Raw genomic sequence first — 27,509 nt, 5'->3', positions numbered from 1 at the left:
CAAGGATGGCCAGCCTGCCTACGTGCTCTGGCAGCAGCTGCACATCTCGCTCAGAAAGGTAAAAAAACTTACTTTCAGATTTCAGAGTACCCACTGTCATTCGTTCACCACATGACTTTAAGGACTTACTTTCTCACAAATCCATGACCCTTCTATCTCCTTCAAGCATTGAACTAATTCATGTCACCCTTCTCAAATCTCCCGAGTTTTCCTTTGAACACTGTCCTACTCTCAACCTTGCCATACTTATCCCTAATTCTTCTGAACTCCCCATCCACACTTGCAAAGAGGCATTAGAAGACCTGATGCCCCATTTCTCCCACATTTCCTCAACCCCTTTAAATAACCCTGACTTTACTTGGTATATTGATGGCAGCTCCTCTACAACATCAGAAGGAAAAAAAGTAGCTGGATGTGCAATGGTCTCTGACACCAAAATTATTGAATCCCAACCTCTCCCCTCGGGAACCTCTTCCCAAAAGGCAGAACTTATTGCACTAACTAGAGCCCTTACCCCCACAGCTAACAAGAGAGCAAATATATACACTGACTCTAAATATATTTTCCACGTCATACACTCAAATGCTACCATTTCGAATGAAAGAGGGCTCCTATCTACTAAAGACTCTCCCATAACTAACTCCCCACTTATACTCCAACTTTTAAAAGCAGCTAACATGCCAGTTGAAGTAGGCATCATGCATTGCCGAGGTCACCAGGTAGCCTCAGACTCCATTTCCCTGGGCAACGATGCCTCAGACAGAGAAGCAAAACAAGCCTCACTATGATTATCAGCTCAACAACTTATAGTAATCCCCAACATAAAGCTCCCTTACCTCCCTGAAGAAATGAAAAATCACGGTTATTACAAGAGGGAGCCCAACTACAAGGAGACTGGTTATGAAAACAGGGCCGCTATATCCTTCCCCAATCTCAGGCCACACAGATTCTTACAGACATTCATTAGATCTTACACGTAGGCACTAAACTTCTTTATCATCTCCTAAGACCTCTTATCACCCATCCTGACTTCCTTTCACTCCTACAACAAATCGCTCACTCTTCCATTATCTGTTCCTCAGTCTCGCCACAGGGAGCCCTAAAGCCTATTCCCTCATTCCCAGCACATCAGGCTCAAGGACATAACCCAGGAGAGGACTGGCAAATTGACTTCTTTCACATGCCTCCAACATGAAAAATAAAACTCATGTTCACTCTAGTAGACACTTTTTAGTGTGGATTGAGGCTTTTCCTATGAAATCGGAAACTGCCTCAGAGGTAACACAGTTTCTCAAATGAGAAATCATCCTTTGCTTTGGCCTCCCATTCTCTCTCCAATCCTATAATGGGCCAGCTTTTTTTTTTTTTTGAATCAGGATATCTTTTATTAATACTCTTACTTATGGTGATTAGACAACAAGGAAAACTTCATTTAGTCATGAGCATTACATACTTCTCTGGTGGCTTGCTTTGCCATGTACACTTTAGCAGAAAGTTTTGACACAATACAGGAGTGTCTCTTACAGAATACCCCTATAATCTCCATCACTCATTCTAGACATCCCCTTCTAGAAAAGGTAAAATAAGAGAAAGTGATCTGACTGGAATGTATGAAACCAAATAGAACCAGTTCAAAACCTCACAGCTTCCCATTAGTCTCAGAAACAAAACTTTGGTTTTGTTTTTTTTTTTTTTTTTGTATGTGCTTTTTTTTCGTATGGGCCAGCTTTTATCTCCCAAATCACTCAACAGGTAGCCCAATCCCTTGGCATAACCTAGAAATTACATATTCCTTACTGACCCCAGTCCTCGGGAAAAGTAGCAAAGGCAAATTTTATTCTCAAAATGCACCTAAACAAACTCTCTCTAGAACTACAAAGGCCATGGACTGAACTCTTTCCCATGGGTTTGGCTCGCCTTAGGGCTACTCCACAGGCCCCATATTTCCTCAGTCCTTTTGAGTGATGGAGGTCAGGGGCGGTGGCCAAGAGTGCCAGCCTACAACGGTGCAGGAGCGGCCGAAAGGAGCTACCCCCAGCCCGAGTCCAGGGGCGGTGGCCGAGAGGAGCAACCCCACGTCCAAGGAGCGGTGGCTGCACGGGGAGGGCCGAGAGAAGCTACTCCACGTTCAAGGTCAGGAGGGGTGGCATTGAGGAGATACCCCTTGTCTAAGGTAAGGAGCAGTGGCTGCGCTTTGCTGGAGCAGCCGTGAAGAGATGCCCCATGCCCAAGGTAAGAGAAACCCAAGTAAGATGGTAGGTGTTGAGAGAAGGCATCAGAGGGTAACACACTGAAACCATAATCACAGAAAACTAGTCAATCTAATCACACTAGGACCACAGCCTTGTCTAACTCAATGAAACTAAGCCATGCTATGTGGGGCCACCCAAGACAGGCGGGTCATGGTGGAGAGGACTGACAGAATGTGGTCCACTGGAGAAGGGAATGGCAAACCACTTCAGTATTCTTGCCTTGAGAACCCCATGAACAGTGTGAAAAGGCAAAATGATAGGAAACTTAAAGAGGAACTCCCCAGGTCGGTAGGTGCTCAATAGGCTACTGGAGATAAATGGAGAAATAACTCCAGAAAGAAAGAAGGGATGGAGCCAAAGCAAAACCAATACCCAGTTGTGGATGTGACTGGTGATAGAAGCAAGATTAGATGTTGTAAAGAGCAATATTGCATAGGAACTTGGAATGTTAGGTCCATGAATAAAGGCAAATAGGAAGTGGTCAAACAGGAAATGGTAAGAGTGAATGTCGACCTTCTAGGAATCAGCGAACTAAAATGGACTGGACTGGGTGAATTAAACTCAGATGACCATTATATCTGCTACTGCAGGCAGGAATCACTTAGAAGAAATGGAGTAGCCATCATGGTCAACAAAAGAGTCCGAAATGCAGTACTTGGATGCAATCTCAAAAACGACAGAATGATCTCTGTTCATTTCCAAGGCAAACCATTCAATATCACAGTAATCCAAGTCTATGCCCCAACCAGTAACACTAAAGAAGCTGACGTTGAATGGTTCTATGAAGACCTACAAGACCTTTTTGAACTAACACCCAAAAAAGATGTCCTTTTCATTATAGGGGACTGGAATGCAAAAGTAGGAAGTCAAGAAACACCTGGAGTAACAGGCAAATTTGGCCTTGGAATACAGAATGAAGCAGGGCAAAGGCTAATAGAATTTTGCCAAGAGAACACACTGGTCATAGCAAACATCCTCTTCCAACAACACAAGAGAAGACTCTACACGTGGATATCACCAGATGGTCAACACCAAAATCAGATTGATTATATTCTTTGCACCCAAAGATGGAGACGCTCTATACAGTCAACAAAAACAAGACCAGGAGCTGCCTGTGGCTCAGATCATGAACTCCTTATTACCAAATTCAGACATAAAATGAAGAAAGTAGGGAAAACCACTAGACCATTCAGGTATGACCTAAATCAAATCCCTTATGATTATACAGTGGAAGTGAGAAATAGATTTAAGGGACTAGATCTGATAGATAGAGTGCCTGATGAACTATGGACGGAGGTTCGTGACACTGTACAGGAGACAGGGATCAAGACCATCCCCATGGAAAAGAAATGCAAAAAAAGCAAAATGGCTGTCTGGGGAGGCCTTACAAATAGCTGTGAAAAGAAGAGAAGCGAAAAGCAAAGGAGAAAAGGAAAGATATAAGCATCTGAATGCAGAGTTCCAAAGAATAGCAAGGGGAGAAAAGAAAGCCTTCCTCAAAGATCAATGCAAAGAAATAGAGGAAAACAATGGAATGGGAAAGACTAGAGATCTCTTCAAGAAAATTAGAGAAACCAAGGGAACATTTCATGCAAAGATGGGCTCAATAAAGAACACAAATGGTATGGACCTAACAGAGGAAGAAGATATTAAGAAGAGATGGCAAGAATACACAGAAGAACTGTACAAGAAGATCTTCACGACCCAGATAATCACGATGATGTGATCACTGACCTAGAGCCAGACATCCTGGAATGTGAAGTCAAGTGGGCCTTAGAAAGCATCACTACAAACAAAGCTAGTGGAGGTGATGGAATTCCAGTTGAGCTATTTCAAATCCTGAAAGATGATGCTGTGAAAGTGCTGCACTCAATATGCCAGCAAATTTGGAAAACTTAGCAGTGGCCACAGGACTGGAAAAGGTCAGTTTTCATTCCAATCCCAAAGAAAGGCAATGCCAAAGAATGCTCAAACTACCATACAATTGCACTCATCTCACACACTAGTAAAATAATGCTCAAAATTTTCCAAGCCAGGTTTCAGCAAAATGTAAACCGTGAACTTCCAGATGTTCTAGCTGGTTTTACAAAAGGCAGAGGAATCAGAGGTCAAATTGCCAACAACTGCTGGATCATCAATAAAGCAAGAGAGTTCCAGAGAAACATCTCAGTTCAGTTCAGTTCAGTTCAGTTACTCAGTCCTATCCTACTCTTTGCGACCCCATGAATCGCAGCACTCCAGGCCTCCCTGTCCATCACCATCTCCTGGAGTTCACTCAAACTCACGTCCATTGAGTCGGTGATGCCATCCAGCCATTTCATCCTCTGTCATCCCCTTCTCCTCCTGCCCCCAATCCTTACCAGCATCAGAGTCTTTTCCAATGAGTCAACTCTTCGCATGAGGTGGCCAAAGTACTGGAGTTTCAGCCTTAGCATCATTCCTTCCAAAGAAATCCCAGGGCTGATCTTTAGAATGGACTGGTTGGATCTCCTTGCAGTCCAAGGCACTCTCAAGAGTCTTCTCCAACACCACAGTTCAAAAGCATCAATTCTTCGGTGCTCAGCCTTCTTCACAATCCAACTCTCACATCCATACAGGACCACAGGAAAAACCATAGCCTTGACTAGATGAACCTTTGTTGGCAAAGTAATGTCTCTGCTTTTGAATATGCTATCTAGGTTGGTCATAACTTTCCTTCCAAGGAGTAAGCGGCTTTTAATTTCATGGCTGCTGTCACCATCTGCAGTGATTTTGGAGTCCCCCAAAATAAAGTCTGACACTGTTTCCACTGCTTCCCCATCTATTTCCCATGAAGTGATGGGACTGGATGCCATGATCTTCGTTTTCTGAATGTTGAGCCATAAGCAAACTTTTTCACTCTCCTCTTTCACTTTCATCAAGAGGCTTTAGTTCCTCTTCACTTTCTGCCATAAGGGTGGTGTCATCTGCATATCTGAGGTTATTGATATTTCTCCCGGCAATCTTGATTCCAGCTTGTGCTTCTTCCAGCCCAGCGTTTCTCATGATGTACTCTGCATAGAAGTTAAATAAGCAGGGTGACAATATACAGCCTTGACGGACTTTTTTTCTTATTTAGAACCAGTCTGTTGTTCCATGTCCAGTTCTAACTGTTGCTTCCTGACCTGCATACAAATTTCTCAAGAGGCAGATCAGGTGGTCTGGTATTCCCATCTCTTTCAGAATTTTCCACAGTTTTTTGTGATCCACACAGTCAAAGGCTTTGGCATAGTCAATAAAGCAGAAATAGATGTTTTTCTGGAACTCTCTTGCTCTTTCAATGATCCAACGGATGTTGGCAATTTGATCTCTGGTTCCTCTGCCTTTTCTAAAACCAGCTTGAACATCAGGAAGTCCATGGTTCACATATTGCTGAAGCCTAGCTTGGAGAATTTTGAGCATTACTTTACTAGCATGTGAGATGAGTGCAATTGTGCGGTAGTTTGAACATTCTTTGGCATTGCCTTTCTTTGGGATTGGAATGAAAACTGACCTTTTCCAGTCTGTGGCCTCTGCTGAGTTTTCCAAATGTGCTGGCATATTGAGTGCAGCACTTTCACAGCATCATCTTTCAGGATTTGGAATAGCTCAACTGGAATTCCATCACCTCCACTAGCTTTGTTCATAGTGATGCTTTCTAAGGCGCACTTGACTTCACATTCCAGGATGTCTGGCTCTAGGTCAGTGATCACACCATCATGATTATCTGGGTTGTGAAGATCTTTTTTGTATAGTTCTTCTGTGTATTCTTGCCATCTCTTCTTAATATCTTCTGCTTCTGTTAGGTCCATACCATCTCTGTCCTTTATCGAGCCCATCTTTGCATGAAATATTCCCTTGGTATCTCTAATTTTCTTGAAGAGATCTCTAGTCTTTCCCATTCCATTGTTTTCCTCTATTTCTTTGCATTGATCGCTGAAGAAGGCTTTCTTATCTCTTCTTGCTATTCTTTGGAACTCTGCATTCAGATGCTTATATCTTTCCTTTTCTCCTTTGCTTTTCGCTTCTCTTCTTTTCACAGCTATTTGTAAGACCTCCCCAGACAACCATTTTGGTTTTTTGCATTTCTTTTTCTTGGGGATGGTCTTGATCCCTGTCTCCTGTACAGTGTCACGAACCTCCGTCCATAGTTCATCAGGCACTCTATCTATCAGACCTAGTCCCTTAAATCTATGTCTTACTTCCACTGTATAATCATAAGGGATTTGATTTAGGCCATACCTGAATGGTCTAGTGGTTTTCCCTACTTTCTTCAATTTAAGTCTGAATTTGGCAATAAGGAGTTCATGATCTGAGCCACAGTCAGCTCCTGGTCTTGTTTTTGCTGACTGTATAGAGCGTCTCCATCTTTGGGTGCAAAGAATATAATCAATCTGATTTTGGTGTTGACCATCTGGTGATGTCCATGTATAGAGTCTTCTCTTGTGTTGTTGGAAGAGGGTTTCTTCTTTATTGACTATGCCAAAGCCTTTGACTGTGTGGATCACAATAAACTGTGGAAAATTCTGAAAGAGATGGGAATACCAGACCACCTGATCTGCCTCTTGAGAAACCTATATGCAGGTCAGGAAGCAACAGTTAGAACTGGACATGGAACAACAGACTGCTTCCAAACAGGAAAAGGAGTACATCAAGGCTGTATATTGTCACCCTGCTTATTTAACTTCTATGCAGAGTACATCATGAGAAACGCTGGGCTGGAAGAAGCACAAGCTGGGATCAGATTGCCGGGAGAAATATCAATAACCTCAGATATGCAGATAACAGCACCCTTATGGCAGAAAGTGAAGAGGAACTAAAAAGCCTCTTGATGAAAGTGAAAGAGGAGAGTGAAAAAGTTTGCTTATGGCTCAACATTCAGAAAATGAAGATCATGGCATCTGGTCCCATCACTTCATGGGAAATAGATGGGGAAATAGTGCAAACAGTATCAGACTTTATGTTTTTGGGCTCCAAAATCACTGAAGATTGTGATTGCAGCCATGAAATTAAAAGCCGCTTACTCCTTGGAAGGAAGGTTATGACCAACCTAGATAGCATATTCAAAAGCAGAGACATTACTTTGCCAACAAAGGTCTGTCTAGTCAAGGCTATGTTTTTTCCAATAGTCATGTATGGATATGAGAATTGGACTGTGAAGAAAGCTGAGTGCCAAAGAATTGATGCTTTTGAACTGTGGTGTTGGAGAAGACTCTTGAGAGTGCCTTGGACTGCAAGGAGATCCAACCAGTCCATTCTGAAGGAGATTAGTCTTGGGTGTTCTTTGGAAGGAATGATGCTAAAGCTGAAACTCCAGTACTTTGGCCATCTCATGCGAAGAGCTGACTCATTGGAAAAGACTCTGATGCTGGGAGGGATTGGGGGCAGGAGGAGAAGGGGACGACAGAGGATGAGATGACTGGATGGCATCACCAACTCGATGGACATGAGTTTGAGTGAACTCCAGGTGTTGGTGATGGACAGGGAGGCCTGGCGTGCTGCAATTCATGGGGTCACAAAGAGTTGGACATGACTGAGCGACTGAACTGAACTGAACTGATGCCTATTTTTGGAGGAAGCCTCCTGTTTCTACACCAATAAATAAGACATTATAAAGGAAGCAGCAAGAAATCTGACAAACAGTGCCTTGAGATACGTCAATGCCTCAGTAATTCATGGGAAAACTGGTTAAGCAATTGGAATTGGATGCCCTGGGTCCTACCTTTTCTAGATCCTCTCCTTCTATTACACTTATTCTAATTTTCAGCCCGTGTTTAATGTGTCTTTTTTCAAAATTTCTTCAGGACTGTTTACTAGCCTTCACCAACTGAACTATCCACGAGCTAACTAACTCAGATTATCTAAGTCAGATTATCAAAAACTTCAACCCCACACAAATCCCCTTGACCCACATTCCATCCTTTTCTTATGTCACTCCCATGATGTCCCCGTCCCATAGGAAGCAGTTACAGAGGATTGACCTTAGGCCCTTATCCTAAATCAAAAAGGCTGGAATGATAGGGCCCGCATGGGGCCTCATTGATAAGATTGCTCATTATGTCAACCTTGCAAAGAATAAAATCACAGTGATCCGTGAGACTGACCAAATTGCCCAAATGGCATGCTGTTTTCTCACTGGTATCTATCTTCTCAAAGCTGCGAGACCACCAGATTGCAGACCTCCAGCAATGTACCATCCCTTCAGAGAATTTTTCATTGGTGGGGTAGAAGAAAGACCCTGACAGAAAGGGAGGACACTGGTTCTCCTTAAGGGCCAGTCACCCTCTCTTTTCCCTCTAATAAATTTCCCTTTTCTGGCCTGACTGCTGGGCTTGCTCTCTTTTTCTCTGCACTCGTCTTACACATCCTAGCTTTGAAAACATCAGTCCACACAAAAATATAACTCTTTTCTTCATAATTGTCAAAACTTGGAAATAACCAAGTTGTTCTTTAGTAGGTAAATGGATAAATACACTGTGGTTTCCATCCAGATAATGGAATATTATTCAGGGCCAAAAAAAAAAAAAAGATATCAAGCATGGAAAGATAGGAAAATACCTTAAATGCACATTACTATTGAAAAAGTGTAAGAAACCCATTTGAAAAAGTTACATGAGTCTAACTGTATATATGACATTTATAGTGAAAGAAAGCAGATCAGTGATTGCCTGGAACCTGGGGGAGAGGAGGCTTGGGGTTGACTGGAAGATGGGCATAAAGAATGGGGAATGGAAATGCTCTGTATGTTGATTGTGATGACATTTGTCAATATTCATTGAAATAGATCCTTAAACTAAGTACATTTTATTGTATGCAAATTGTACCTCTATAAAATTGTATGAAAATACAAAGGGGACAGGCATACAAAGGGAACTAGAAACTAGAGAAGGGTGCTATCTATCTGCTCAAAGAATGGGTAGATGTTTGCAAATATTTGTCCATCTAGTGGTCACTAAGTCACTCATCACCAAATCCTCAGGAGTATATAAGGGAAACCCAGAGACACCTCTTGGGTTGCTTACATGTTTCAACACATAATGCTACCTACTTTATACTGGGATTTCAATGGCCAGAAAAAAATCATCTGTTATTTGCTCATTTTCTTCTAAAAGTTTTCATGTTCTAGCAGTATATAGCTGTTTTCCATAGGAGAGACCAGCAAGGGACTAGGAAGTATATGCTTTGTTTCTGACAGCAGGTGTCAGGATTGCCTAATAAAAGAGAAGCATATTCGAAGTTTTTTTATTTTTATTATTTATTTATTTATTTATATATATATATATTTTTTAACTTAACAATATTGTATTGGTTTTGCCATATATCAACATGAATCCACCACAGGCATACACGTGTTCCCCATCCTGAACATTCCTCCCTCCTCCCTCCCCATACCATCCCTCTGGGTCATCCCAGGGCACCAGACCCAAGCATCCAGTATCATGCGTCGAACCTGGACTGGCGACTCATTTCATATATGATATTAAGGTACTAATCACCTTGATGTAGCCCACTAGGCTCCTCCGTCCATGGGGTTCTCCAAGCAAGAATACTGGAGTGGGTTGCCATTTCCTTCTCCAGGGGATCTTCCCAACCCAGGGATTGAACCCAGGTCTCCCACATTGCAGGCAGACGTTTTAACCTCTGAGCCACCAGGAAAGCCCTAAAAAATATGCAGCTAGTATCATTAACACATTGTGAAATTTGACATGACTGTATTGCCTCCAGTGGCAAGTAACATACTGGTAAGCTATAGCACTGATTTAATAACAGTTGTTAGAATGTGCCTGCCAAAGCAGGAGCCACAGGAGACACAGGTTCGATCCCTGGGTCTGGGAGATCCTCTGGAGGAGGAAATGGCAACCCACTCCAGTGTTCTTGCCTGGAGAATCCCCATGGACAGAGGATCCTGGTGGGCTACAGTCCATGAGGTCACAAAGAGTTGGACACGACTGAGCATGCATATTGAAGGGAAAAAGGAAACACTGCCTCATCAAAAGTGTGTGTGTAAAAAAATACATCCATGTATGCTACGAGCAGTATCCCAACTTCAGAAATGTTAAAGTGTGAAAGGATGTTACCCTTAGTACCAAGGAAATATGGTCCCTAACCACATGCTATTTGCAAGTGGCAGGTGAGTTGCACCCCGCCACTGCCTCCCCATGTCCCAGACATCTACCCAGTTCAGTTTCCTTTGCACAGAGCCTAACTGTGGAGGGTACCTACCGAGCATCATTATACCTGCTGGCCAATGCTTTAAGAAAACAATAGAGAAGTTTGAGGCCACAGGGTCTGGGATGGTGAAGAATGGTGGTGCCCCCGGTATTTGCTGATGGACACAGGAGGCCGTACCCTCCTTTCCATTTATATTTTGGTGTGATTAAGAAGGGAATGGGCTTCTCAGGTAGCGATAGTGAAAGAGAACCCATCACCAGTGCAGGACATATTAGAGACACAGGTTTGATTCCTGGTTTGGGAAGATCCCCTGGAGGAGGGCATGGCAACCCTCTAGTTGCCATATTGCCAATACTCCACTCCAGTATTCTTGCCTGGAGAATCCCATGGACACAGAAGCCTGGCAGGCTACAGTCCATAGGGTTGCAAAGAGTCAGACACAACTGAAGCTACTTAGCACACAAGAAGGAAATAAATAATTCTCTCTGCTGTCTGAAAAAGGAGCCCGCAGCAGGTGCCTGCTTTTTTTTCCCTTGGCCTACAGTAGGAGCTCAATAAGCAGAGGCAAAGCAAACTAGCTAGCAATCTCCTCACAATGACCATCCGAAGCCTGCAACAGACTTTGATTAACTGTATCTCCCAGTGTTCAGTGGAAGCTTTTGTTTTTCTTTGCTCACTTTCTTGGAGAAGGCTTTACTATTGAATACTACTTGTTTGCATTTCTCTCTCTCTTTTTTTTTTTTAAAGTAAATTAGCCCCTAATTTTTCTTGTAGCTGAGTTGTGAAAAATATCCTAGCATATTCCAGACATGAGTCCTCAAACTTACTATTTCTTCTGTTCTGTTTATTTATGAAAGGAAAAAATGTTGCCCTAAAAAATCAAATATCAAATGCACACTGAACATGTGCGTGCTCAGTTGCACCCACCTGTTTGTGACCCCATGGACTGTAGCCCACTAGGCTCCCTTGTCCATGGGATTCTCCAAGCAAGAAAACTGGAGTGGGTTGCCATTTCCTTTGCCAGGGGGATCTTCCCGACTTAGGGATCGAACCCAGGCTCCTGATTGGCAGGTGGATTCTTTACCACTGAGTCACCTGGGGCCAATAACACAATTTAAAAAAAAAATAATAAAGTTCAAACCAAAAGTAGAACCAAGATACCAGCTTCCTCATTCAACAGTTAACCAGAGAACAGTTTGTTCTTTTGAACTGAATGGATAAAGCTTGGCCAGGGAGGCAGTTTTCAATCCCACCCAGTGGATCAACTTTGTTAAGATGACTTGAAGGAAATGCAGGTTGGACCGGTAATTGAGGCTGCAGGAAGGCCTTAATTCAGGGACAGATGCTAAGTGATTGTGGAAGTATGTTTCTTCTCTCTGCCGTTGTAGCACGTATGCTTCACAAGCACACCGAGGGTCTGCAGAAAAGGTATTGTCTCGGGATCATAGAAGCGCTGAGGATTTCCTAGGTTAACAGCGGATTTCTACATAGGCTCTGCTGCTATATATATTTTTGCCACACGATGGCGCACAAAGTCCTAAGTGTTGTCCACAACTTTGCAAGCAAGCTTTGAGTCCACAACACACGTCCCTGCCTGGGTCCCTCTTTAAGCTTCCAGATTTCAAATCAAAGTCCTCTCGCCCTTCTCCCGAAGTCTTCTGTTTTTTTTTTTTCCCCTCAGATGCAGGAGAAAAGTAGAATAGACAGAGATGCAAGACTAGGAAAAGGCAGGAAATCCTAGCTCCGGGAGGTCCTGCCAATCACCTTTCCTTGGAGAGCCCCGCCCACTCTGCTCTGTGTCCCCGAAGCCAGGCTGAGCAAATCTGCTGTCTGTTTCCTGTCACTGGAAGCCCGTTCCTTGTCCAGAGCATTCCTGAAAGTGTCCTGCAGGGGAGTAAGCGGCTTTCCTGGAAATTTACAGGGAGGACCCTCGCGGACAGTTCTTAGACGGGATTTTTAGTAATGAGTAAGTTCCTTGATGGCTCAGAGGGTAAAGCATCTGCCTGCAATGCAGGAGACCTGAGTTCGATCTCTGGGCGGGGAAGATCCCCTGGAGAAGGAAATGGCAACTCATTACAGTATTCTTGCTTGGAGAATCCCATGGATGGAGGAGCCTGATAGGCTACAGTCCACAGGGTCACAGAGTCAGACACGACTGACAGACTTCACTTAGTTAGTACCTTAGGAAGGATAAGAATGCCAGCAAATTTGGAAAACTTAGCAGTGGGCACAGGACTGGTAAAGGTCAGTTTTCGTTCCAATCCCAAAGAAAGGCAATGCCAAAGAATGCTCAAACTACCACACAATTGCACTCATCTCACACGCTGGTAAAGTAATGCTCAAAATTCTCCAAGCCAGGCTTCCACAGTACGTGAACAGTGAACTTCCAGATGTTCAAGCTGGATTTAGAAAAGGCAGAAGAACCAGAGATAAAATTGCCAACATCCGTTGGATCATTGAAAGAGCAAGAGAGTTCCGAAAAACATCTATTTCTGCTTTATCAACTATTCCAAAGCCTTTGACTGTGTGGATCACAATAAACTGTGGAAAACTCTGAAAGAGATGGGCATACCAGACCACCTGACCTGCCTCTTGAGAAATCTGTATGCAGGTCAGGAAGCAACAGTTAGAACTGGGCATGAAACAACAGACTGGTTCCATATAGGAAAAGGTATACGTCAAGGCTGTATATTGTCACCCTGCTTATTTAACTTATATGCAGAGTGCATCATGAGAAATGCTGGGCTGGATAAAGCACAAGCTGGAATCAAGATTGCCAAGAGAAATATCAATATCAATCACCTCAGATATGCAGATGACACCACCCTTATGGCAGAAAGTGAAGAAAAACTAAAGAGCCTCTTGATGAAAGTGAAAGAGAAGAGTGAAAAAGTTGGCTTAAAGCTCAACATTCAGAAAACATTGTCACTTCGTGGCAAAAGGATGGGGAAACAGTGGAAACAGTGTCAGACTTTATTTTTGGGGGGCTCCAAAATCACTGCAGATGGTGATTAAAAAAAATTAATGAAATTAAAATTAAAATTAATGAAATTAAAAGATGCTTGCTCCTTGGAGGAAACGTTATAACCAACCTAGACAGCATATTAAAAAGCAGACACATTACTTTGCCAACAAAGGTCCATCTAGTCAAAGCTATGGTTTTTCCAGTAGTCATGTATGGATGTGAGAGTTGGACTATAAAGAAAGCTGAACACCAAAAAATTTAAGCTTTTGAACTGTGGTGTTGGAGAAGACTCTTGAGAGTCCCTTGGACTGCAAGGAGATCAAACCCATCCAACCTAAAGGAAATCAGTCCTGAATATTCATTGGAAGGACTAATGCTGAAGTTGAAACCCCAATACTTTGGCCACCTGATGCGACGAACTGACTCATTTGAAAGACCCTGATGCTGGGAAAGATTGAAGGCAGGAGGAGAACGGGACAACAGGATGAGATGGTTGGATGACATCACTGACTCAATGGACATGAGTTTGAGTAAAGTCCGGAACTTGGTGATGGACAGGGAGGCCTGGCATGCTGCGGTCCCTGGGGTCACAAAGAGTCAGACACAACTGAGTGACTGAACTGAACTGAACTGAAGGATCAGAAATTGAGGAAGAAACATTAATAGGTAATAACTTAAATAAATAAGTTATTAACTTATTTATTTTAAATTAATAACTTAATAATAAAATGAAATCCCTCCCAGTGAAGTATAGGGGAGGAACAAGGGGAGTGGGAAAAGTACAGAAAATTTACAATCCTGGGACTTTCCTGGAGGTTCAGTGGTTAAGACTTCACCTACCAATGCAGGGGATGCAGCTTCCATCTCTGGTCAGGGAGCTAAGATCCTGCATGCTTCAGTGACTAAGAAAATAAGCCATAAAACAGAAGTAATATTGTAACAAATTCAATAAAGTCTTTGTAAATGGTTCACATCAAAAAATCATTTTTAAAAAATGTAGTCCTTTGGGCTGATGTTTGTCAAAAGAACAGTGTCACGCTGTGGGAAGACAGCTATGTATGTTTGCTTTTTATAGAGCTATTCATCTCTTCCCATTATGAAGATTATAGTAAAGTGTTTTGTTTTTTTTCAAAAAGAACTTTTGTTAGCTCTGCTAAGGGAAACTCAAGAAAGAAGGTATTATTTTTCATTATTTAAGGTTAGATTGTAACAAGGGAGGAAAAACTATGTCAGGAATTTTCATGGAACATCAGGAGAAGGAAAATGAATGAGTCCAGCCCAGGAGGACAGTTGGGGCTCCAACATATTGGAAGAAGTTATGCATGCTTCTTGTATGATGGATTCAATTCCTTATAAGCAGTTTCTATAAAGCTGAACTAACCATGTAAAATTCTAATTTGATTCCACAGCACTGACCTTTCAAACCTTGATTCTCCCTCTCAGTGTCCTCCTATCTGTACCTTGATTCTAATTTCTCACTGCTTTCTTAAATTCCATGGACATTATTCTCTCTGAGAAAACAGTACTCTTTTTTTTTTTTTCCACCCCCAAGATGAGTATGGGAAGACTCTCCCTTTTACAGGTTTATCTTTCTTTGATTATTGTCATTTGTCTAGGAAGTTGCCAAAATCCCGATTAGTTTTATTTCAGAAATTCAAAGTTCTGTCCATTTTAGCCGGTCTCTAGGAGGAGCCTGGTAGGCTGCAGTCCATGGGGTCGCTAGGAGTCAGGCACGACTGAGTGACTTCACTTTCACTTTTCACTTTCATGCATTGGAGAAGGAAATGGCAACCCACTCCAGTGTTCTTGCCTGGAGAATCCCAGGGACGGGGAACCTGGTGGGCTGCCGTCTCGGGTTGCACAGAGTCGGACACGACTGAAGCGACTTAGCAGCAGCAGCAGCAGGAGAAGGCAATGGCAACCCACTCCAGTACTCTTGTCTGGAAAATTACATGCGTGGAGGAGCTGGCTAGGCTGCAGTCCATGGGGTTGCTAAGAGTCAGACACGACTGAACGACTTCACTTTCACTTTTCACTTTCATGCATTGGAGAAGGAAATGGCAACCCACTCCAGTATTCTTGCCTGGAGAATCCCAGGGACTGGGGAAGCCTGGTGGGCAGCCGTCTATGGGGTCGCACAGAGTCGGACATGATTGAAGCGACTTAGCAGCAGCAGCAGGTGGCGGTAAACTTGGGGATGAGCAAAGCTGAATAGATGTGAGTGAAGTGAAGCTGTTCAATCGTGTGTGATACTTTGAGATCCCGTGGACTATGGCCTACCAGGCTCCTATGTCCATGGAATTTTCCAGGCAAGAGTATTGGAGTGGGTTGCCATTTCCTTCTCCAGGGGATCTTCCCGACCTGGGATCGATCCCAGGCTCCTGCATTACAGGCAGATGCTTTACCCCCTGAGCCACCAGGGAAGCTCATAGATATGAGTAGTGCTCTATGTTTCTGATATTTTGATGCTGGATGGTCAAAATGAAGAATGATTTTTACAATCATCTAAAACAGAGTGGTAGCCACTGAGAAAGGGTATTTTCTGATACATCCATTGATGATAGTAGATTTCTTTCCATTCTGTTCTCTCTGACCCTTACTTTTTCCTTCTGGTGAGCTTTTTGTTTTTTTAATATTTTTTGGTATTTAAACTTATGCATTTATTTTTAATTTTTTTATTGAAGCATAGTTAATTTAGAATGCTTTGTTAGTTTTAGGGGTAGAGCTAAGTGAATCCTGTGTGATTATATGAACTCATTTTTAGAGTCTTGACCCACATAGGCCATTACACAGTGTTCAGCAGAGCTCTCTGTATTCAATAGGTCCTTACTAGTCATCTATTATATACAGAGTAGTATGTATGTGTCAATCCCAATCTCCCAATTTATTCCCTCCTGCTTACTGCCTGGTAACCAGGGACCATAGCACACCAGGCTCCTCTGTCCTCCACTGTCTCCCAAAGTTTGCTCAAGTTCATTGCTCCATTATGTTGGTGATGCTATCTAACCATCTCATCTTCTGCTGTCCACTTCTCCTTTTGCCTTCAATCTTTCCCAGCATCAGGGTCTTTTCCAATAAGTTGGATATTCATGTCAGGTGGCCAAAGTGTTGAAGCTTTAGCTTCAGCTTCAGCTTCAGCTACAGTCCTTCCAATGAATATTTAGGGTTGATTTCCTTTAGGATTGACTGATTTGATCTCCTTGCAGTCCAAGGGACTCTCAAGAATCTTCTCCAGCACCACAGTTCAAAAGCATCAATTCTTTGAGGCTCAGTCTTCTTTCTGGTTCAACTCTCACATCCATACATGACTACTGGAAAAAGCATAGCTTTGACTATATGAATCTTTGTTTCCAAAGTGATGTCTCTGGTTTTGTTTTTTTTTTTTTAATTTTTGCAGTATAATTCTACTTATATAACATGTTTAGTGTGATGGCTAACTTTATGGGTCAACTTGACTGTACCACAGGATGCCATCGGGCCCAGTAAAGCAGAGTGCCCTCCTTAGGGTAGGTGGGAATCATCTAATCTGTTGAGGATCTGAGTAGAACAAAAGTTGATGAAAAGAAGAATCTTTGTTTTTTCTTCTTCCTGCCTGCCTGCTCAAACTGGTACATCTCATCTCATTTTCTCCTGCCCTTGGACACCACCAGCTCTCCTGGGTCTCCAACTGGCAAATAGCAGATTTGGGTATTTCTTAGCTTTCGTAATTGTGAGCCAATTTCTCCTAACATAATTCGATCTTTCTTTCTCTTACATATATATATAGATAGGCAGATGATAGAGACAGACATATTTATGTATCTATTAAAACTTATATTAGAACTCCACAAACACCATGCATACTATATTTACATTTTCTCACTCTGTGATTTAGATAGATAGATACATATCTATATAGCTCTCTATTTATCTATATCACAGAGTGAATAAATATAGATATAGGATGTATGATGTTTCTCTGAAGAACTCTAAGTTTTGATATAATTTATTAAATATAGTTTATTTAACATAATTTGTTAAGTTTCTCTGCAGAACTCTAAGTTTTAATATGATTTTTAATTGAAATTTTATACAGGCTGGTTTTTTAGTAATGGTTGTTTCACAACAAGTTCATAATATTCCTGATCATTTTAGCAGTTGGCACTCATGAACCAGTCCTAGCTGTCACCAGCATGCTACTTGCTAAATCCCTGTAGCTCAAGCTGTTTTATTATAAGAAGCCTCTATCTGTTCATGAAGTGTGGGAGAAATAAGCCTAAAGAAGCCCCTTTTCCTTGGAAGATTTGGGTGGAGTTTCCAAGTATCTCAGTGGCAAAGAATCTACCTGCCAATGCAGGAGGTGCAGGAGACATGGGTTCCATTCCTGGGTCAGGAAGGCCCCCTGGAGAAGAAAATGGCAACCCACTCCAGTGTTCTTGCCTGGACAGTCCCATGGACAGAAGAACCTGGTGGGCTGCAGTCCATGGGGGTCACAAAAGAATCAGACATGACTGAGCAAATAAGCACACACACACACACACACATGCACACACACGCACACACACACACAGTGGACAGTTGCGGATATTGACAAGTCATGGCTACAGCATGGCCACCAGTGACATCAGACATAGAGTGTTGCTGTAACACTTGTAGAGCCAAAGCCACCAACAACATGGAGGCAAGGAAGGGGGAGGCAGCCAATACTAGCAAGCAGGGCTTTCTGGAAAGTTGCTTGTTTCAGAAAGTTGCTTGCTTTTACCAGTATGTCTAAGTTCTTGTTCTCCTGACCCAGGCATCAGTGGAAATTTGGACATTTATTTTGAGTAAATTGTTAAAAAAAAAAAAACAGTTTAGAGAAACTTCAAAAAGTTTGTGTGACTGGCCTCAAGTCATTTCATTCTGGGCATTAAAAGAGAATGTGGCCTTTCTCCTCCCCATCATTATGCCTGGCTCTCTGTGGCAGTGCTGTCAAATGACCAAAGGGAAAATTGTCTAGTTATGTGAGGCTTTACCATCTAACACAGACCTACAACAAGGCTGGAAAATATTCATTTTTGAAAATGACCACACAAACAAATTCCTCAAAAAGTTGTGCTTTTATTCACTGACACTGTGGTTCATTAAACCAATAGATGAATGAAGCAATTCTTGGTGGCTAAATGACAGTGTAAGCAATACAGACCTCTTCAAATTAACGTTAAATGTAATGGTGAAAGGATTATACATGATAAAATAAAAAATACTTCATTAGCCTTGACATGATATAGAAAAATATCACACTTCTAAGAGCAAGGAAAGCAGAATACTGAGGAGTAAGAAATGACATATGAACTTTGCTTTCCTATCTTCCACCAAAGATTACACTCATCAAATGATCTTATTTTTTCATGGACTAAACTAAAATAAAAGCGGGATTAAAACACAAGTCACTTGCCATTATACAATTCTGAATTGAACTTGCATAATTCAGTAGAGCATTTTGCAGTGTTTTAGTCAAAGACTAGTTTCTTTTGTTCTCCAAAGAAAAGAGCTAAACAACAGCTTCAAGATCCTTAAAAAATGCATTTAAAGATCAGACTTAGAAAATAGGCAGCTTCCCTAAATACATGTATAGACCTGCTGACTGGAGAGGTAATATTACAGGAAGTATAAGGACAAGTGAAAAGCAAAATACAGTTAAGGACAATGGTGAGACTATGTAAGATTCCTGGCATGTTTGGATTTCTTGATTCTTGTCCTGGCAAGTAGCATCTCAATGAAGCTTGGATTCATTGAGTTTGGATTCAATGAAGTTTGGATTCATCCTCTGATCAAAAGAAAAAATTTGGAAGCCATGGTCATTATAAATTATAAAATATTATGTAATAATAGCAAATATTTATAGAATTTAAATAATTCTAACAACCCTACTGAAAGACAATACCATTAGCTTCGCTTTACAGGTGAGAAAATGAAGTAAATAATTTGACTTTAAGTGCTACTGGTAGTTTGTACCTAACCTGAGAAAATGATCAAAGTATCCCAAGTCCAAGTTCAGTTTTCTTTCCATGATACTAAATTGCCTATATTGGCCAGTAATGGTGCAAGCCCACCTATCATTCCAAGCCCCTAAAAAACGGAGTGGTTATGGTTTGTGATGATATGCTTCTGATCTCTGTCACAAAGGAAGAAGATGGGACTAATTTCTAGCATTTCCTGTAGAGTGGATCACACTAGGGGTTCAACTGAGTGAAATGATGCTTGGTAAGAGAATGAGTGATTGTATGCTCAGTAGCTAGTTGTGTCTGACTCTTTGCGACCCCATGGACTATAGCCTTCCAGGCTCCTCTGTCCATGGAATTTTCCAGGAAAGAACTCAGAAGCCCTGAATGAGTGATACTCCTTATTGTATGACCTTGCTGGTCCTTTCCTTGAAGAGGTGATAGTCAGTGATCTTTCAGTTGATTGGGTGGTGGTAGTTGAATCACTAAGTCTTGTTTGACTCTTGCAACACCATGGACTGTAGCCTTCCAAGCTACTTTGTTCAAGGAATTCTCCAGGAAAGAATACTGGAGTGGGTTGCCATTTCCTCCTCCAGGGGACCTTCCAGACTCAGGGATCAAACTCATATCTCTTGTGTCTCCTGAATTGGCAGGCAAATTCTTTACCACTGACGGGGAAGCCACTTTGAGTTGATTATTTCCTTTATAATCTCTCTACAAGTTCAGTGTGAAGAAGGCTGAGCACCAAAGAATTGATGCTTTTGAACTGTGGTGTTGGAGAAGACTCTTGAGAGTCCCTTGGACGGCAAGGAGATCCAACCAGTCCATTCTGAAGGAGATCAGCCCTGGGATTTCTTTGGAGGGAATGATGCTGAAGCTGAAACTCCAGTACTTTGGCCACCTCATGTGAAGAGCTGACTCATTGGAAAAGACTCTGATGCTGGTAAGGATTGGGGGCAGGAGGAGAAGGGGATGACAGAGGATGATATAGCTGGATGGCATCACTGACTCGATGGACTTGAGTCTGAGTGAACTCCGGGAGTTGGTGATGGACAGGGAGGCCTGGCATGCTGTGATTCATGGGGTCACAAAGAGTCGGACATGACTGAGCGACTGAACTGAACTGAACAAGTTCAGTCCCAGAAAAGAAAGTCAACAAAATTAGAAATGAAAACGGAGAAGTTACCACAGACAACACAGAAATACAAAGGATCATGAGAGACTACTATCAGCAACTATATGCCAATAAAATCACAACTTGGAAGAAATGGACAAATTCTTAGAAAAGTATAACTTTCCAAAACTAAACTGGGAAGAAATAGAAAATCTTAACATACCCATCACAAACACAGAAATTTAAATAGTAATCAGAAATCTTCCAACAAACAAAAGTCCAGGAACGGATGGCTTCACAGCTGAATTCTACTAAAAATTTAGAGAAGAGCTAACACCTATCCTACTCAAACTCTTCCAGAAAATTGCAGAGGAAGGTAAACTTCCAAACTCATTCTATGAGGCTACCATCACCTTGATACCAAAACCTGACAAAGATGCCACCCACACACACACACAAAAAAACTACAGGCCAATATCACTGATGAACATAGATGCAAAATCCTTAACAAAATTCTAGCAAACAGAATTCAACAACATATTAAAAAGATCATACATCATGATCAAGTGGGCTTTATCCCAGGGATGTAAGGATTCTTCAATATTTGCATATCAATCAGTATGATATACCACATTAACAAATTGAAAGATAAAAACCATATGAGTAATCTCAATAGATGCAGAGAAAGCCTTTGACAAAATTCAACACCCATTTATGATAAAAACCCTCCAGAAAGCAAGAATAGAAGGAACATATCTCAACATAATAAAAGCTATATATGACAACCGACAGCAAACATTACCCTCAATGGTGAAAAACTGAAAGCAGTTCCCCCAAAGTCAGGAACAAGACAAGGGTGCCCACTCTCACCACTACTATTCAACATAGTTTTGGAAGTTTGGGCCACAGCAATCAGAGAAGAAAAAGAAATAAAAGGAATCCAGACTGGAAAAGAAGAAGTAAAACTCTATTGTTTGCAGATGATATGATCCTCTACATAGAAAACCCTAAGACTCCACCAGAAAATTACTAGAGCTAATCAATAAATATAGTAAAGTTGCAGGATATAAAATCAACACACAGAAATTCCTTGCATTCCTATACATTAACAATGAGAAAACAGAAAGAAAAATTAAGGAAACAGTTCCATTCACCATTGCAACGAAAAGAATAAAATACTTAGGAATAAAGCTCCCTAAAGAAACAAAAGACCTATATATCAGATAAGATCAGATCAGTCACTCAGTAGTGTCCGACTCTTTGTGACCCCATGAATCCCAGCACGCCAGGCCTCCCTGTCCATCACCAACTCCCAGAGTTCACACAGACACATCCATCGAGTCAGTGATGTCATCCAGCCATCTCATCCTCTGTCATCCCCTTCTCCTCTTGCCCCCAATCCCTCCCAGTATCAGAGTCTTTTCCAATGAGTCAACTCTTCGCATTAGGTGGCCAAAATACTGGAATTTCAGCTTTAGCACCATTCCTTCCAAAGAAATCCCAGGGCTGATCTCCTTCAGAATGGACTGGTTGGATCTCCTTGCAGTCCAAGGGACTCTCAAGAGTCTTCTCCAACACCACAGTTCAAAAGTATCAATTCTTCGGCACTCAGCCTTCTTCACAGTCCAGCTCTCACATGCATACATGACCACAGGAAAAAGCATAGCCTTGACTAGATGAACCTTTGTTGGCAAAGTAATGTCTCTGCTTTTGAATATGCTATCTAGGTTGGTCATAACTTTCCTTCCAAGGAGCAAGTGGCTTTTAATTTCATGGCTGCATTCACCATCTGTAGTGATTTTGGAGCCCAGATAAATAAAGTCTGACACTGTTTCCACTGCTTCCCCATCTATTTCCCATGAAGTGATGGGACCGAATGCCATGATCTTCGTTTTCTGAATGTTGAGCTTTAAGCCAACTTTTTCACTCTCCACTTTCACTTTCATCAAGAGGCTTTTAAGTTCCTCTTCACTTTCTGCCATAAGGGTGGTGTCATCTGCATATCTGAGGTTATTGATATTTCTCCCGGCAATCTTGATTCCAGCTTGTGTTTCTTCCAGTCCAGTGTTTCTCATGATGTACTCTGCATATAAGTTAAATAAACAGGGTGACAGTATACAGCCTTGACAAACTCCTTTTCCTATTTGGAACCAGTCTTTTGTTCATGTCCAGTTCTAACTGTTGCTTCCTGACCTGCATACACATTTCTCAAGAGGCAGATCAGGTGTTCTGGTATTCCCATCTCTTTCAGAATTTTCCACAGTTTATTGTGATCCACACAGTCAAAGGCTTTGGCATAGTCAATAAAGCAGAAATAGATGTTTTTCTGGAACTCTCTTGCTTTTTCCATGATCCAGCGGATGTTGGCAATTTGATCTCTGGTTCTTCTGCCTTTTCTAAAACCAGCTTGAACATCAGGAAGTTCACGGTTCACATATTGCTAAAGCCTGGCTTGGAGAATTTTGAGCATTATGAAAGAAATCAAAGATGACACAAATAGATGGAGAAATATACCATGTTCATGGATTGGAAGAATCGATACAGTGAAAATGAGTATACTATCCAAAGCAATCTATAGATTAAATGCAATCCCTATCAAGCTACCAATGGTATTTTTCACAGAAGTAGAACAAATCATTTCACAATTTGTATGAAAATACAAAAAACATTGAATAGCCAAAGCAGTCTTGAGAATGGGACTGGAGGAATCAACCTGCCTGACTTCAGGCTCTACTACAAAGCCACAGTCATCAAGACAGCATGGTATTGGCACAAAGACAGAAATATAGATCAAAGAAACAAAATAGAAAGCCCAGAGATAAATCCATGCACCCATGGGCACATTATCTTTGACAAAGGAGGCAAGAATATACAATGGAGAAAAGACAATCTCTTTAACAAGTGGTGCTGGGAAAACTGGTCAACCACTTGTAAAAGAATGAAACTTCCTAATACCATACACAAAAATAAACTCAAAATGTATTAAAGATCTAAATGTAAGACCAGAAACTATAAAAATCCTAGAGTGAATCATAGGCAAAACACTCTCTGACATAAATCACAGCAGGATCCTCTATGACCCACCTCCCAGAATAATGGAAATAAAAGCAAAGATAAACAAATGGGACCTAATTAAAATTAAAAGCTTTTGCACAATGAAGGAAACTATAAGCAAAGTGAAAAGACAGCCTTCAGAATGGGAGAAAATAATAGCAAATGAAGCAACTGACAAAGAATTAATCTCAAAAATATACAAGCAACTCCTGCAGCTCAATTCCAGAAAAATCAACGACTCAATAAAAAAATGGGCCAAAGAACTAAACAGACATTTCTCCAAAGAAGACATACAGATGGCTAACAAACACATGAAAAGATGCTCAACAGCACTCATTATCAGATAAATGCAAGCCAAAACCACAATAAGGTACTATCTCACACCAGTCATAATGGCTGCTATCAAAAAGTCTACAAACAATAAACACTGGAGAGGGTGCATAGAAAAGGGAACCCTCTTACACTGTTGGTGGGAATGCAAACTAGTACAGCCACTATGGAGAACAGCATGGAGATTCCTTAAAAAACTGGAAATAGAACTGCCATATGACCCAGCAATCCCACTGTTGGGCATACACACTGAGGAAACCAGAATTGAAAGAGACAGGTGTACTCCAATGTTCATCACAGCACTGTTTACAATAGCCAGGACATGGAAGCAACCTAGATGTCCATCAGCAGACGAATGGAAAAGAAAGCTGTGGTACATATACACAATGGAATATTACTCAGCTATTAAAAAGAATGCATTTGAATCCGTTCTAGTGAGGTGAGTGAAACTGGAGCCTGTTATACAGAGCAAAGTAAGTCAAAAAGAAAAACACCAATACAGTATACAAAGGCATATATATAGAATTTAAAAAGATGGTAATGATGACCCTATATGCAAGACAGCGAAAGAGACACAGATATAAAGAACAGACTTTTGGACTCTGTGGGAGAAGGCGAGGATGGGATGATTTTAGAGACTAGCATTGAAACATGTATATTATCATATGTGCAACAGATCGCCAGTCCAGTTTTAATGCATGAGACAGGATGCTCAGGGCTGGTGCACTGGGATGACCCTGAGGGATGGGATTGGGGAGGGAACTAGGAGGGAGGTTCAGGATGGGGAACACATGTACACCCATGGCTGATTCATGTGAATGTATGGCAAAAACCTCAACAATATTATAAAGTAATTAGCCTCCAATTAAAATAAATAAATTAAAAAAAATTCCAGAAAAGATTCAGGAAATTCAGGAAAGGGTGGTAGTTGGTAAGCATAACTCCATTCATATATTAATAATTTGTCCCAAGTCTTTCTCCTATTCATAATTTTTGATCATTGCTGCCATTTTCAGATTTGGAGACTAGTTTTTACTGAAAGGAATATATCAAAAACAATTAGGTTTCCTAGCCCAACTTATGTAGGAGTGTGTAAAATACAAAAATAATCCATGAATTATGCATTATTGAAGCATTTTATTTATTTCAAAAAAATCTTTTGCCCATGCCACACAGCTTATAGTTCCCAGACCAGAGATCGAACCCAGGCCTATGGCAGTGAAAGTACTGTGTCTTGGCTACTGGACCACCAGGGAATTCCCTAGGCATTTTAAAAGGAATAAAATTGTCAAATCTTGTAGTGTGTTGTTAAATTTTATCTTCTGACTACCTTGCAATTTCAGTGATTGGCACTTACACAAGAAAAGAATTTGTTCATCAATTGAGGTCTTTGCTTCCCTCATGGTCCAGCTGGTAAAGAATCCACCTGGAATACAGGAGACCTGGGTTCGATCCCTGGTTCGGGAAGATCCCCTGGATCTACCCACTCCAGTATTCTGGCTTGGAGAATTCCAGGGACTGTATAGTCCAAGGGGTTGCAAAGAGTTGGACACAACTGAGCGACTTTCACGTTCACTTTTCTGTTTGTCATATTACTTTATATTAAACTCATTATTACCTTTCAGAATTTCATACAATTTTAGCACAGGTTTCAGAAGTCCTAGTTTCATGATGACAAAATACCCACTTTTCTCATTAGTGTATTAGTATATACACAAGTCTGAGCTATTTATGTTCATAATAGTGGCTTTTTTAAATTTCTGAAATTGAGTCATTTAAAAATGTAAAATGAAATAAATTGAGTTTTAGCTTTGCTGAACTCAGTGTCATATCTTTCTTGAATCACATAAAAATGTGAAAATGTTTGAGAACAAAGAAAGAAAAAAAAAAAAGTCTTACATGTTATTGCTCAGTCTCTTTTCCACAGTCAACTTCATGTTTTAACATACAGGTCATGGCTTCACAGCAAGGATTGGTACATTCCTTTAAAACACACACACAATGCAAAAGTGAGTTCAAGCATTTTTTCCCCTATAGACTAGGTGTGCAGAATTCTGGCATATGATGACAATGAAATTTCACTTTTTAAACTAAATTACTCTGCTATACAAATTCGAGTTGAAATGACCAAGGAAATTTAATGACAGAAAAAAAAATGCTGAGTAATGAAAACTATCTCTTAAAAGGACAAAAATAGAATAACCCAAGAATTATCCCAAACAAATTCACCTAGATGATATTATATGTAAGTTAATTTGAAATTCAAGGGAGAATATTTCTATTCTCTTCAAACAGCTTGACAATAGAGAAAAAAATTATTTTTAATCTTCAATTCATTTTGCCAAGCCTGCATAATCCTGATAATGAGAACTGGTAATGAGTATATACACCATACCATTCTCATTTGTGTGTATAAATGCAAAAACTTGAGTAAAATATTAGCCAAACACTAGCTTATTAATATAATAATTCTCCATTACAAATTCTGCAGAGCCTTTTGTCACCAAAAATGCAAGGCTGTCTCAACAGTACAGAATAAAGTAACATTATCCATTATATTAAAAGACTGAGGGAAGAAAACAACTAATACTAATGTGATAGGTGGCAAAAATTAGTACAAATTAGGCAAGCATTATTTAATTAACACATATTAGTAAACTATGAACAGTTTTGATCATCATGATAAAGAAAATCTATCTGGTGAATAGTAAAAACACATCCAATAAAGTATAAAGAAAGGATTATTTTTATGTTATTATTATGTAAATTCTGACAAATGCTATGAGACAAAAATATATGAAAGCATAATAATCAGATATATAATAATTATTATCTATAAATAATACTAATAATGTTTTCACTGTTTATATATAATTCTTGAGCTAGAAAAAAAAGAGGATCAATTCTAAAAACATTGAGTTAGTCACTAAGATAGCTGTTTAAGATAATAATAAAATAATGTCAAGAACAGTAACAAATGAGAACCTAAATAAAAAGAAAACATATGTATTAACAGCAAAAAGAAAAAATTTGAAAATATTTAAAAATAAAGTTTCAAAATGTGCAAGAACTGCATGAAGAATTTTTTATTTAACTTCTCTGAAAAACTTCAAAGGCAACTTATCTTTTAAGACAATACTTAATATTGTGAAAATGCCAGTGGCCTTTAGAGTGAATTATTAATTTTACAAATATCAACCAGAATCTCAACTGTATTTGCAGGCAAATTGACAAAAACATAAAAATAAAACCAAGATATTTATGGAAGAATGAACACTCAATAATTACTATGCAAACACTGCAAAAAAAAGTCAGTGAAGAAATTTTCCATTACTGATATTAAAGTGTGTTACATAGGTAGAATCATTAAAATGGCATGATGGTTGTTTGATAATATCTAGACAGAAAGAATGATTATTTTTATTAAAAATAATAAAATATCATGTAAGATCCTGGAAAATGAATTTTTCATTAAAGAATTCTATATAAAATATTTATACCACTTTTTGATAAAAAACAGCTATTTAAAAATTCAGTTGTTCTTAAGTTTGGACTCTCTAGCTCTCTAATTTTATTCATCTACAGAAGAAGAAAATCAGCAAGATATGGAAAGCATATGGGAACTGGATAATATAGTTAAAGAAAATAAGATATTAAACACG

The 27,509-nt window shown here is 40.4% G+C and overlaps 1 protein-coding gene across 1 annotated transcript in view; it reads right to left on the bottom strand.

Annotated features, from left to right (window-relative positions):
- Positions 1–18,445: 18,445 nt before the first annotated feature.
- The window catches only part of ADAMDEC1 (ADAM like decysin 1), a 47,442-nt gene continuing 38,378 nt past the window's right edge, over positions 18,446–27,509 (bottom strand). The window contains exons 14-15 of the mRNA XM_086414408.1: positions 25,747–25,830; positions 18,446–19,174 (exon numbers count right to left, since the gene is read on the bottom strand). Coding sequence (XP_086270534.1) covers positions 25,750–25,830 — 81 coding nt within the window. The 3' untranslated portion in view covers positions 18,446–19,174; positions 25,747–25,749. The remainder of the gene's footprint in view (positions 19,175–25,746; positions 25,831–27,509) is intronic.

This window comes from Bos grunniens, chromosome 8 (genome assembly GCF_055505025.1).
Source record: "Bos grunniens cultivar Pamir isolate PY7600 chromosome 8, Bosgru_T2T1.0, whole genome shotgun sequence".
NCBI lineage: Eukaryota > Metazoa > Chordata > Mammalia > Artiodactyla > Bovidae > Bos > Bos grunniens.
The sequence above is the reverse complement of the archived record's forward strand: the minus strand, read 5'-3'. Positions and strand labels throughout refer to the sequence as shown.